This window comes from Mauremys reevesii, linkage group 4, assembly GCF_016161935.1.
Source record: "Mauremys reevesii isolate NIE-2019 linkage group 4, ASM1616193v1, whole genome shotgun sequence".
Classification (NCBI taxonomy): domain Eukaryota; kingdom Metazoa; phylum Chordata; order Testudines; family Geoemydidae; genus Mauremys; species Mauremys reevesii.
In genome coordinates, this window is record NC_052626.1 from 69,004,989 (window position 1) to 69,018,381 (window position 13,393).

Sequence of the window (13,393 nt, forward strand, 5' to 3'; positions counted from 1 at the left end):
TGCCTCCTTCATCCACATCTTGAAGAATCCAGAACCTGACTACTAAAGTTTGAGGAAAAGGTTAAGTCTGCACCATTTGATGCAGCTCAGGCTATGGCTATATTTGCACTTCAAAGCGCTGCCGCGGCAGCGCTTTGAAGCGCTAAGTGTAGTCAAAGCGCCAGCGCTGGGAGAGAGCTCTCCCAGCGCTGTCCGTACTCCACCTCCCTGTGGGGAATAACGTGCTGCGCTCCCAGCGCTGGGGCTTTGACCACACTGGCGCTTTGCAGTGCTGGAGAGGGTGTGTTTTCATACCCTGCTGCAGTGCTGCAAATTTGCAACTGTAGCCATGGCCTTAGACATATAGTAACCATAGAGTTTAGGTAGCTCATAATACCACCTCTCTGGTCCTGAATCTCCCTCTTCATTCAAGGTATTTTTTTAAGCCCTTATGGGTTGGAAAGTCGTCCTGGTTAAATGTTTTCAGAGTTAACTGCTGCACTAATGCAAGTCTGCAGCCAGTTTGAAACTAGAGTTGTAAGGGAGATGACTTGTCCCATTCATCTTAATCATGGCCTCAGGGCTTACAAGATGCCCTGGAACTCAGTACTTTTGGTACAGGCAGCTGCTGTTTGCTTTCTAGTATCCCCCCCAAGATTGCACTAATGCTTTCTGCACTGTTCCATGGAGCGGGGTGCCAGAGCTGCTACCTTTGCTGTGCAGAGGCAGTGGAACAGATGATGTACTGGTGAAGTGACAAGCTTCCCCCTTTCCTGGCACATGCTTTAAGGAGGGTGAGAGAGAAAGAGAAACTCTGCTTTGGGAAGTTTTTTGAACATGGCATGCCTGGACAGCCCTGTAGGAGCCCAAGTACAAGTTTACAGCATAAAGAAACACTTGAATGATTTCATTAGTTTTTAAACAATGGGAAAGTGAAAATAAGAACTTGGTTCTATTGTGCTGTAAAGTATATTGGGTCCTGACCACATACATGATAGCAAAATATCAAGCCACCACTTTTATTTTTCTGCAGGAGACAAAGACCAATTCATCTGAGCTTTGACATTGATGCTTTTGATCCTTCACTGGCTCCAGCAACAGGGACGCCTGTTTTAGGTGGATTAACATATCGGGAAGGCATGTACATTACGGAGGAAATACACAATACAGGTAGAAATCAACCAGCAGTGTTTGATTAAACCCAATTATCACACAAGCCTCTTAACCAAGAGCTAGTTCTCTCTTTACAAGAAGTTATTTGAGACATTAACAGGCCACCTTAAACCAGATATGCATTTCAAGTTGTTTCTCGATAACCAGACTGACAAGTAGTAAACTTTACATCAATGATTTTGAAAGGGCATGGGACAGTAGATCAGAATGCTATAGGTCCCTGCTTTATTTGGCAATGAATAGATGGGGCTAGACTTTCAGAACTTGACACATACATGAATGACCAGTTTTACATCAATATTCCTTTTTTTGCATAAGTGTGGTAACTGCATATTAAAAATGGTTACACCTATTTTGTACATACCCAATTCTAAAAAATCTGTCCCTTAGCTTGCAAGTTATCCTAAAACCAAGGTTCAAGCTTCCACTAGGGAAAAAAAACATGCTAAGCTGGTAGTCAGCCCCTGACAATACACTGATCACTCTTGCTTCCATGAACGTGACATACTTGTTCTATCCCACAACACCAGTCTTGTTAAATGTGCATAGCTGAGAGTCTTGTTTTAGCAAGTTTTAAAGGTACCATAAGCTTTTCAGAATGGGGTGAGAACATCTCACTTTAGACAGGACCTTTGCTCACAAGGGATTGTTACTGTTCCTTGTTTGACAATCTTAACTCTCCATCTAGATGTGCTCATATACTGTGTTCTGGACAGATCTGGAGCAGTGTTGAACCTAAGTGACAGGCTCAATATTAGGTGGACAAAGCAGCCAGTGCTATTTTACTAGACTAAGACCTCTGCTGTATAACTGCTAGATATTATGGGAATCAGTGGTTCAGTTCAAACTCCAAAAGCATAGCTGAAATGCCAATAGCCACTTTTGGAGGAAGAGAAGCTGAACAAATCTTTTCCTCATTTTAAACTTCCACTTTTGTGGTTGTAAGATGTTTTAGAATGTAAAGAGGCATTGCTTTCTTGAGTCTACAGCCAGATAGGTGCAGCAGCTCTATTTATAGACAGTTCTCACTGTTTGTTTCATTGCTGTATAATCTCTGTACTGCTGTTTGGGAAAGCGTGGAGGTGGTACAGGTGCTGGTCATAATGTAGACTAGTACTACCTCCAATAACATGTGAGAGGCCCCAGGGGCCTCCCCGTTCTGTTATTCAAACAGGTTCAATATTCACATCTGCTAGCCAGAAGCAGCCTTTGAGTAAGATCCACAGACAGCACTGTGGTTGGAATTCTAGCACTTGGGGATAGACTTACCTTTTCCCAGGGTGTGTTAAAGTGCAAGGGTGGGGATATGCACTTGAGCTACTTGGTGACTAGTAGAATTCATGCTGCCATGGTTCTGGGTGTGTATCTTGCTGGACTTCTGTTCCTGCTATTTGATGGGTTGTTACTTTTTTCCCTCAGGATTGCTTTCAGCTGTGGACCTGGTTGAAGTAAACCCATTGCTTGGAGCCTCGCAGGAGGAAGTGAACGCTACAGCCAGTCTTGCAGTGGATGTGCTAGCAACGTGCTTTGGGCACACAAGAGAAGGAGCACATACTGTTTTTGATGAACTCCCAACACCTAATTCACCAGATGAATCAGACAGTGAAGAGCAAGTGAGGATTTAGGACCCCCAGGTGGTGGAAGACACTTCACATTGGGCATTCCGGGGCTCTCCTGAGGCACTTGAGTGACTAGATTAATGGCTCTGTGAAACACTTGGAGTGTTTTACTCTTTTTTTTAAGAGACTAGTTTTCTTCATTTGATCAATAACTACTATATGATGTATAAGTTTTATTCATTTAGTCAATTAGAAGTATGTCAATTTAGACAAGTAAAATACTTATTACTGTCTATTACCATTACTTCAGTCTTAGTCTTTGCATTTTCTTTGACTGCCATGTCTTTCTAGAGTCAGTACCTGACAGCTCAACCAGAGGACTTTCAACTGGAATAGACATCTCATCCACTTCTGCAGCTATGCCACCCAGTTTCTCATTTATGTCCATGCATAATCCTTGAGACACAAAGGGGAACACCAATCTGGGCTGTGCAAGCTCAGCTCTTTCGGAAGAACTTGTAGTAGACCACACCTCCTAGGATGGCTAGTTCCAGGATGATGATGACAGACAGCAGCAACTTGTTAGTCATAACTCTAGAAAAAGAAAAGGGAATTTAGGATCATGATGGCTAGGGCTCATACTTGGGTCTTGAGGAATTGTAGGACTATCCTACTGCATAAGCTCCAGTCTGGTTTAAAAACATTCTTTATGCAACCACTCCAGCTTAGATCCTTCCAATGAAACTTAAGCTTTCTTTTGAGAAACTAATGGCCAAAATTTGTTTCTTACTTAAGTTACCAAAAGTTGATTTAGCCTTTACTTGTCATTAAGCTTAGAATGCTTCTGCTGTGGAGAATTATTCACATAGTTCTCAAAGGAGGAAGAAGGGACTAAGCAGTGCTTCCTCCACTAAACACAGCTTTCCAACAGTTCTCTGGGACTTCTGTTTACATTCTCCATTTCACTACTTGCAGTAGTGCAGCATTCTCTTTACCCCCTCTCCATCCACCCCAGCTAGTGGATATTTCTCACTGTAAGATGGACAAGACTACCTCATGTTCACTCATTAAGTCAGTTATTTCTTGGGAGTAGAGATCCCCAAGTAGGATCTAATGCCAAGACCACATTATTGTGCAATTATTTGAAACAGCATAAGCCACTACTACTCAGTGTATTGGCCTTTGAACAGCAACCCATTTTACAAGAGTATCCTCTAATATCTTTAGTCAAAGACCATTTTAGCAGTCTTGCAGTATCTATAGAGTCCAAGGCTAGCAGGGAGCATTGTGATAAGCTAATCTGACTTGTGTAACAAAAGGCCATAAAGTTCCCCAACATAATTCCTTTTGAACTACAGCATACACTTCTACCAATGCTTTCCCCAAAATATTCATTTGTTATTATGGTCACTAAAAAGTTCATGCCAAGTACAGTTTACAGAGATGATGAAAGCAGGTCATCAAGAACTCCCATTGCAGAGGGTAGCCATATTGTACCCTTTAGAAGAATTACTAGTGGCAAGCTGTAATTCAGTAGCAGGTTAAAAAGTTGTTCTCATGGACATAAGGGAAAGAGTCTTCAGCCCCACCCCCAAAAATCCAAACCACCCTCCAGCCTAAAAACCAAATCAGTAGGCTGATTTGTTAGGTTAAGAAAACTGGTCAATTTCAATATGGAAGAAAGTTAATGGAGTGTGCTGAGGACCCCAGTTAGCACTAGTGTTCTGCTCTAGAATAGAAGATGAACAGCACAGATTGTTGATGAGATGCATCATTGATGCGCTTATTAAAAATAATGTAAGAACAGAGGAGCCAACAAACCTAAGTAGTTAGGCAACATGTAAGTGCAAGGTAACTGAATTGACACAAGAACTAAGCATCCATTGGTGATTGCTTCTGCATAGTGAGCAGCCTTTTTAAGCTGTCAAAAGCAAACAATGTTAGCAGGGGATAAAATACAGAGCATTCTATAAATGTATGGTGCACACTGCCCATGAATACAGTTGTCAGCTTGTTCCTTTATCTCAAAAAGGTGTTGATCTCCAGAAGAGATTAATGGAATAGGGTAGGGAAGACTATATGGGAAAAGGTTTTAAGACTAAGAAGTCTATTAAGTGAACAATGGAGTGCCACTCAGGAACTCAAGTTTAACTATTCCAAAGGAAAAAAAAATAGGTCCTGAAAGACAGACACCTTAATTTCCACTTTGCTTTTAGCTGTGACACACAGTACCTTTCCTAGACCTGAAGGAGCTTTTTGTAGCTCCAAAGCTTGTCTCTTGCCAACAGAAGTTGATCTAATGAAAGATATTACCTCCCCCTCCTTGTCTCTCTAATATTCCTCTGAGTAGGTATTGAAAGATTCCACAACTTAAACAGAATGTAACTGAAATTTGCCCAAATAAATGGGCTACAGTCTCTCTCTCTTGTCTATCTAAAATCCCCCAGCAGTTCAGCTGTTATGGTATTTTAAATTTCCTTTGTGTGCTGTAAAATTTCTGCACCGTTCTATCAGAGGGTACTGGGTGACGCAATTCCTACCCAGTAATTAGTTTTCTGGTTGTATCCTACTTTGAGATTTAGAAGAATGACATAATTGTCTGGGATTGGTTATTATTGGAGGCTAGCATTGCTTTAAAGTTTTAAAAAATAAGTAAATTCATCACACTACTCACCTTTTTGACATGGAACGCAGGATCTTACGCGTTTTGCTTAAGTTTTCACTTGTGTTCACTAACTACAAAGAAAAACATGTTAGTTTCCACTTATTCTGAAGGGAAATATGAGGCAGAGTCAAACCTTGTACTCTGACCCAGTCTGCCAGCAGTTGGTTGAGGGCACAATGAATTACACAAACAGATCTGGGTTCAAGAAGGACCTTCCTCTAATCTTAATGCTCAGACAGCATTGTTGCTTTAAGCATCACCTAGAAGATGGGTCTCAGGTAAGGAACAGCTGCATAATATAGGAGGTTGCCTGTCAATATTCACTTGTGATTACTCGAGCCAGGGATAGCTTAAGTGTGGTCAATGCCCTCTCTAGGACCAGAGAAAGGCAATAGTATGATTTGTCTAAAATACTGATTTTGGTAAGTTGTCTGATAACATACAATTTGAACAGACTAACACCACCACTGAAAACTGCTGAAGGACTTTATGAGCAGCAATGTATCATGTCAGATGCTACCTAACAGGGTCATGGGGGGAGCTTACTCCCTCTTCCATATTAAAGATAAATAGAGCATTAGTGAAATATGAGGAGGCTACAATTTTGGGAATGACAGCGAGGAAACAAAAGGTTAGAGAAAGATTTGATACATGGGCAGAAAAGGAGATTAGTTAATCTATTAGTTGAAAGTTACACATCTACTACACCCTTTACATTATTCAGTCAACAAGCAGTTTCTAAATCACCTAGTAAGAAACAAGCAAAATAAATTAGGGTTATATTTTAAAAGCTGTCACATTATAAACTACTCAGGTTTGCGCCTGAGACTCATAACGTGTGGTCATTACAACTTTCGGTCAGTTCTGTTCCAGAAGTTCAAGGTGTGTGGGTGGAGATGGGTTGTGAGGGAAATCAGACCAGTTGTCCTTATTGAGTCAAACTAGGGTTTGTTTACACTAGCACTTTCGTCAGTCAGGTGTGGAAAAAAACCATATCCCTGGCTGATGTAAGTTTCACGGACAAAAGTGCCGGTGTGCACAGCACCATGGTGGCAGGAGAGCATCTCCTGCTTCTCATTGGGGGTGGTTTAATTATGCCAGCAGGCAAGCTCTCTCCCACCAGCATAGAGCAGCTGCACAGGAGACCTTACATTGGCGCAGCTGCTATAAGGTCCATAATGTAGACAGCCTCAGAGCCACTTTAGAAGTGCATGCCACTTGCCCTCCATTTACATTCACAAGCACCCTTGGTAAATGTATCTATTTATGCCTAGGATTTCAAAACCACACTCCTTGCACCTAGTGCTTTCCCAGAAATCAGGGTGTACAGATCATAAAGCAAACAAGATGTGGTTCCAGCCTGTTGAAGCCAACACTAGCACCTGTTATTTTTCCATGAGTGGAATTCACTCATTTCACACAAAACAACGCTATGACTCCTACTAGATCCTATGTAAAAAAGGATTTGTGATGGCAGATCTGTACCATTCTGCCTGCCAAGAGTCCCCACTTTTGGCACCATTTTTTACATGGTTGCAAATAGGTCCAGGAGAGTCCACAAGTCCATTTAAAAACAGTTCTAGACTTCAGCTCTTTGTTAAGGGCGCATATGCAAAAAGAAAGTGAGCTTGTATTTATTACTATTTCAGTAGCGGGAACAGCACACTATAAATGCATAACTCCTTGAACAAGTTTAATAGGATGGTATATCTTAAAGGACTACATTAACTCTTAGCTTCAGAAGAAAGTAGTTATGACAGATGCAATGTTTCGGAAACAGAATATTCAGGTTACTGGATCAGCTTTATAAATGTTGTACATCTTTAGGCTGGCTATTGATTGTATTCCTGGATGGTTCCTGTCGGAACTATAGTTAGAAGGTAGTGATGACTGTAAATTCCCAATGCTGAAGCAATTCAGGTGGTAAAACTTTTGAAGTTTCGCCTCCCAGGAAATAGCCTACACTGGTTTCACCTGGTTCAAGAGGCCTGCTGACAGAACTATACAGACAACCCTACTCTGGGAGAGGGAGTCACTTACATTAAATCCAAGCTCTGATATGAAACTGGGACGACAGGTAAATGTACACTTTGAGCTAGAGGTGTGATTCCCAGCTTGAAGACCTATGATTAAGTCATCATGCTAAAAATAGAAATGTAGGTGTTGCAATGCTGGATTCTGTTCGTTCTTGTGCATCGATATATTGGTTTACCAAGTTTCCATTACTTTTGCGCAAATCTACTGAAGGCAACAGAAATGCAGCCAAAGATCTAATGAATCTTCATTACTAGTGATACTACTTGGAAATAACCAAAGCTCAACTGTGCACAGGCTTAGTTTGCAGAACTAGAGGTAAGAACACATCTTCGCTTGTTAAGTGAGCAAATTTGGTACAGAGATCCTGGACACAATGACTGGATCAGAGTAGAACTGCACGTTGACAATGGTTCACTCAAAAAAGAAAGGTTTCAGTGTTTAAAGTCTAACTTTTAGAACAAGTTTACATAGTTTAAAACCACTATTAATAGTTTACATTATTAGTTGTTAGGCTAGTTCCTGCCTTAGCCCCAGGGAAGAGACCTATTGGGTAATCTAGCCCATTTCATCCACATATGAAGTCAGGTTGAAAACAAACAAACAAAAAAACACGGATTTAGCCTCTTCCATTTGCATCACACAGTCAGGGTGACAAAATGACTCGTGTTTAAACAGGATGCAGTCACTAGCACAGGACTCAAAGCCAAACTGAAATGAACTCAAAATTCCACTTCACAGTTTGTTACCAGGAATAAAGTGCTCTTTTGATGGAAATTTATGGACTGCTAGGCTGAACAAATGGGGGCAATTTTTTTATTTGTCAGTCTACAGTCCTCCACCCTAATAACTGCTCCTTCTTCCCAGATGTCCATATCACACCTTTCATACCCAGTAAGTAAAGCACCCAGATCTTCATAGATGCTACCATTCCCAGTAGATTAATGCCAGGCTGTTATGTTACAGTGCCAACAGCTTTTACACTCACTCTGCTTTTGGTGCGTTCCAATTGCTCTCGCTGGTCCCCAAGTTCCTCGATTATCTCTGTACCTATCTGATCCGTCTCTGCAGCAATCCGGTGTGAACGGTCAATGCTCTGAGTGGCTCGGTTCAGGCTCTCTGTCCCCTGGAGAAGCAACCCCCTCTGCGACTGCAAATGAGTCTAAAAAAATAGGTTTTACTGTTTAGTTATTAAACGGGAGCAGAAACATACTGGCTTCTGATCGATTCTAGAATTGAGACGCATCGCTTTATAGACCATGTACCTATATTAATAGAAGCAGACAAATCAATGTTTGACAATATATAGTATGTCAACTCTGTATTACGTAATATTAGCCCTTACTATAGATTATTTACCTGCAACATTTCTACAGAATAGGGAGGAAGCTAGAGTTAAATATAACAAACTACAGTAAAAGGAGGAGGAAAGAGAACAAACTCTTACTACAAAGTTAGAAGAGCCAAAAACCAGATTTAAAGACAGATTTCCTTTACATCCTTAACAACCACAACCATAAAATGCAAGTAAGTCACTGCTAGAGGCTGAAATACAGAGCAAGAGATGCTGGTTTTATAATTTAGGTTCATTTGATTTTCCCATCTTAAACTCAGTTGTACCCCACTCCCTCAAAATAAGTAGACTGGGACTGGAGCAGAGCACTACCATCTGTATCTGTTGTAATATAGGCTTGTTGCATATTACCACAAGCTAGAACATTACGAAGAAATCTCTCTCCAATAAATGCAAAAACTGGGACTAAAGCATGGGTTCCCAAACCGGGGGGCGTGAAGAAATTCCAAGGAGGGCGTGAGGCTGCCTGGCCTTTAAGCTCCTGGCCCAGGAGGCTAGCCCCTGGCCCCTCCCCTCCTGTTACCCCTCCCCTGTAGTTACACCACCGCACGGGCAGCGCACCTTGCGCCCACCCATCTCCCAGGCTTTCCATTAAGCCAGTCCTGCTGCTCTGAGCAGCCTGGTAAGGGGGTGGGAAGTGGAGGTTCGATAAGGGGCAGGAGGTCCCAGGGGCAGTCAGGGGACAGGGAGCAGTTGGACAGGGGCAGAGGTTCGGGGGGGACGGTCAGGAGACAGGGAGCAGGGGGGTGGGGTGGGTTTTGATAGGCATGGGAGTCCCGGGGGGTCTGTCAGGGTGTGAGGGTGTGGATAGGGGTCGGGGCAGTCAGGAGACAGGGAGTAGGGGGGGTTGGATAGGGGGTGGGGTCCCAGGAGGGGGCGGTCAGGGGACAAGGATCAGGGGAGGGTTGGATGATGGTAAACGAGAGGTGGGGGGCGTGAGGGTTTCTCAAAAATTAAAAAGGGGACATGATGCTGAAAAGTTTGGGAACCACTGGACTAAAAGGTAATCCAGCAGAGCGACTCAAGGATAGCAAATGTACTCTCTTTAGAAAACCTCTTTTGGAAACAAGATTTCCTGTGCCCTATCACTTGCATGATTTTAGGGACAAATATCTACTCTAGGAAGCCAAGAAAAAACAAGCTGTAGTTAAATAGAAAGAGGCCTGGGGTAGTTCACACACAATGAAAGTACATTCAAAATAGGATTAAAAGGATCATCTTAAACCTAGCAAGGACATGAAAAAGGAGTCAACTGAAGGGTTAATCTTAGAGCTAAGGATGCTACATGTGAAAGGTTTTAAAATAAAGGTTAGAAATAAACCTGTCACATTTTCCTTCCTTTAATCTCACTTCCCTCTGCCACTAAGGGACACTTACTTAAGAAAGGATCTTTGTTTTTATCTGCTCCTTTTATCCCTACCTTAAGTCATTCCTTCATCTGCAGTATTCACAATTGGTTGCTGTGGAGATTTTTATGAGGTCACACAATCAGAGGATTACATGGGAACAAGCAGCAGCAGATGGAATGCCTGGGCTACCAAAAGCCTCTTTTCATGCAAATAAGTAACCCAAGTGTCAGAATGAGAGAGGCTCACTGACCTTGGATCCGAACTGGCCCTCAGAATAGAATATTTTCCTAAACTTTGATAAAGGCTTTAATCTACCATCCTGTACGAAGGTATTATAAAGGGAGGCAACAAATGCCTCATGCTGAAATATCCAGACAAATCAGGGATAGCACCTCAGTCTTCAAAGTTTCCTGGCTTCTGTAGTTTTAGATCTGGTGAAAGGTATCCCGAAGACTAAAGTAATCCAACCACAGGACAGGTGCAGGATGGACAGCACCACAAACTTCCCACACAGATCAATGTGCCTCAGAGCTTTAAGACTGGAGGTGATTTCAGTCTCTATAGTTCAGTCATACTTTGCCTTTAACTGTCTGTACAGTACAAGAAATAAAACTAACAAATCTGGTACTTTAAAGTTTTGAGTGGCCTGATCAATTTGCTACTTAAATAGATGGCTTCTTACATGTACCTGGATTATTTAACAGAATTATTTTAAAGCTAGCTTTACCATTGAGCCTACATGGTGCATTTAAATATATACACTTCACTCACCTTTGACTGTAAAATGAAATTGGTCATTTAATTTTTTTCCTGCACTACTACAGTTGTGTTTTCTGTGCTGAAAGGAATGTTTAAAGAAAGTATTTTAGTATGTTTAATTAAAATCTATTTTTAGGGTTTTTTAAAAAATATTGAGCCAAATGCTATTTGAGCATCTCTTAAGAAGCAAGTTTGTTATTTTGAGTTTATTCTTTCATTCTTACCAAGTTGACATGCCTTTTTTTTATATATATAAAGTTCCAGGTACAATTTCTTCTCATGCAATACTCCCTATTATGCAGCTTATGCAGAGTAGGTTTACAGCCAGGTTATATGAGCTAAGAAACTAAGGAGGGTAAGGTAGAAACACTAGCTAGCACAGCTAGCTACAGCTGAAGTCAGTATTACAATCGAGAGTTTTACAATATTGTTAATATCTATTTGACACTCACACTCTGCTCATTTTCCATGGAATAGATTCCGTATTTTGTGTCCCCTCGACTTCCAGGGCCCAACCCCAAATCTGTGCTTTTAATCTCTCTCTGGAACATGGCAAGGTCTCTCTTGTAGGTTCGGATTCTGTTCATCATTTGGTTGCGGAAGGACACTGGGGCATATTTCAGTTCTTCTTCCATCTCCCGCAGCTTTGAAGAGAAAAGTAGTTATAAAAAGTACCACATTCATTTTACTAATATAGAGGGATATTCAAACTATGCCCAATCCCAAGCTGTACTTGCAACTTGACAGGAGTCCAAGGGATGAACCTATTTTGTGAGAGAGGACATTGTAGTTGCCCTTATCTATTAGAGGTTTAGCAGCACACAAGTCTACACGTCCCAGCAGCTGCTTGGCTCAAGGTGGAGTGCTGCATAGCAGGCCAGGAGTCTCCACAAGTCACACCTTCACATAAACATATGGGACAACCAGATTACATGATTCCACAGGCCTCATTTTGTCCAACCCACATCACAGGGTTTGTACTGTGTTAAACAGTCTTCCCTCAAAAGAGTCCAAAAGTTAACAAGTTAAGTCCCAACAGTTTTATAACAGTATCATAGATATTCTCTGAATTAAGATCTCTAGTTTACGGTTTCATTTCTTGAGGTGAAAATATTTTGAGAAAAAGTCATACTTGTCAGTATCATGTCATCAATACCTTCCATAATTTGATTTGTATTGTTACTCACCATCCCAATAAGAACAAGAGAATACTAAGACACTGGTATACACGTGTACTCTGGTACACGACATGGATTGGGGAATGATTCAATGAAAGAAACTAAAGCCAAAATTATAAGGTTGATTTTCTATATAACATTTTGATAGTTGTAATTTTGTCCTTTTTCACATTCTTTAAACTGTTTTAGGTTGGTGTCAGGTTCAGGTTTCCAGTTAGGTTTAGGTTAGGTTTCCAATCACATCTACACAAGCCGACAGGCCATCAACCAAACTTCCTGATCTAAACTCTGAGGGGTTCAGTACCATTTCTAAATAGGACGTGTGACTAAAGCTGGGTGAATAACTGATTTTTCAGTTTGCTGGCAGTTCCGAAAAGTTTTTTTTAAAAAGGGGGAGGGGGGCCCTCAACCAGAAATTTTCTGGAATGTTGGGCAAATCAAAAGAGTCAACAAAAATTTCATTCTGGTCAAACAAAATACTTCATTAAAAAAAGTGTCCAGCTCTATTTTGAGCCCTGAGTGGGAGCATACAGATTTATGGATCTCTACACCAATAATCCTTTGACGGATCAGGAAAGAAAGGCAGTTGCTAGAAATTCATAGTTTAAGGCCAGAAAGGACCATTAGATCATCTTGTCTGACCTCTTGTATATCACATGCTATTTCACCCTGTTACCCCATATTGAGCCCAATAACTTGTGTCTGGCTAAAGCATATCATCCAGAAAATCCTCCAGTCTTGATTTGAAGATATCAAGAGATGACAAATCCACCACTTTTTCTAGTAGTTTGATTTTCAAATCTACTGTGTCACTTCAGAGATTCAAACAAACATGATTCTTAAAAACTACAAAAACCCAAATGATACATTATCTCAAAATATACGGGGTCAAAAAGAAACTTCTGGATTGTCCTGTGATGGACAATGCACATCAAGGCTAATGTGAATGAAATATGCAATCCATATATCTAGTACAGCAAGCTATTGCACTAGTGTAACTGACCACTATGTCTGCAAAGCTATATGGTGCAGTAAGTGGAGTTTAAAACATGTATGTGTTCCTATGGGAACCACCAGGGAAGAGTATCGGGACATAGGTGTATACTCAAAGAAATAAAATTTTAAAAGGTAAACATTACATAATTATGGAGCAGAAGAAATTTTAAGCCTATAGTGTTATTTGTTTGGGTTTTTTGTTTTTTTTGGTTTTTTTTTTAAGCTGTAAAGACATTTTTGCATTGCTTTACCTCTTCTGTTGCCCCAATAATCCTGCATCGCAATGTTCTTCTTTGAATGGCTCTGCATATTCACACTTATGGGTATTGTGCCACCTGGTGCTACCT

At 41.1% G+C, this 13,393-nt stretch overlaps 2 protein-coding genes across 3 annotated transcripts in view; one reads left to right on the plus strand and one right to left on the minus strand.

The window, feature by feature from the left end:
- The window catches only part of ARG2 (arginase 2), a 27,748-nt gene extending 24,578 nt beyond the window's left edge, over nucleotides 1-3,170 (plus strand). The window contains exons 7-9 of one of the 2 annotated variants that reach the window (XM_039533557.1): nucleotides 1,013-1,149; nucleotides 2,572-2,765; nucleotides 3,063-3,170. In XM_039533557.1, the coding sequence (XP_039389491.1) occupies nucleotides 1,013-1,149; nucleotides 2,572-2,765; nucleotides 3,063-3,107 (376 nt within the window). In that variant the 3' untranslated portion in view covers nucleotides 3,108-3,170. Of the gene's footprint in view, nucleotides 1-1,012; nucleotides 1,150-2,571; nucleotides 3,016-3,062 lie in introns of those variants that run through there. The other variant, XM_039533558.1, reaches the window with a different exon arrangement.
- Nucleotides 2,932-13,393, minus strand: part of VTI1B (vesicle transport through interaction with t-SNAREs 1B) — a 23,834-nt gene continuing 13,372 nt past the window's right edge. Inside the window, exons 3-6 of the mRNA XM_039533559.1 lie at nucleotides 11,325-11,516; nucleotides 8,399-8,572; nucleotides 5,386-5,447; nucleotides 2,932-3,305 (exon numbers count right to left, since the gene is read on the minus strand). Of these exons, the coding sequence (XP_039389493.1) occupies nucleotides 3,209-3,305; nucleotides 5,386-5,447; nucleotides 8,399-8,572; nucleotides 11,325-11,516 (525 nt within the window). The 3' untranslated portion in view covers nucleotides 2,932-3,208. The remainder of the gene's footprint in view (nucleotides 3,306-5,385; nucleotides 5,448-8,398; nucleotides 8,573-11,324; nucleotides 11,517-13,393) is intronic.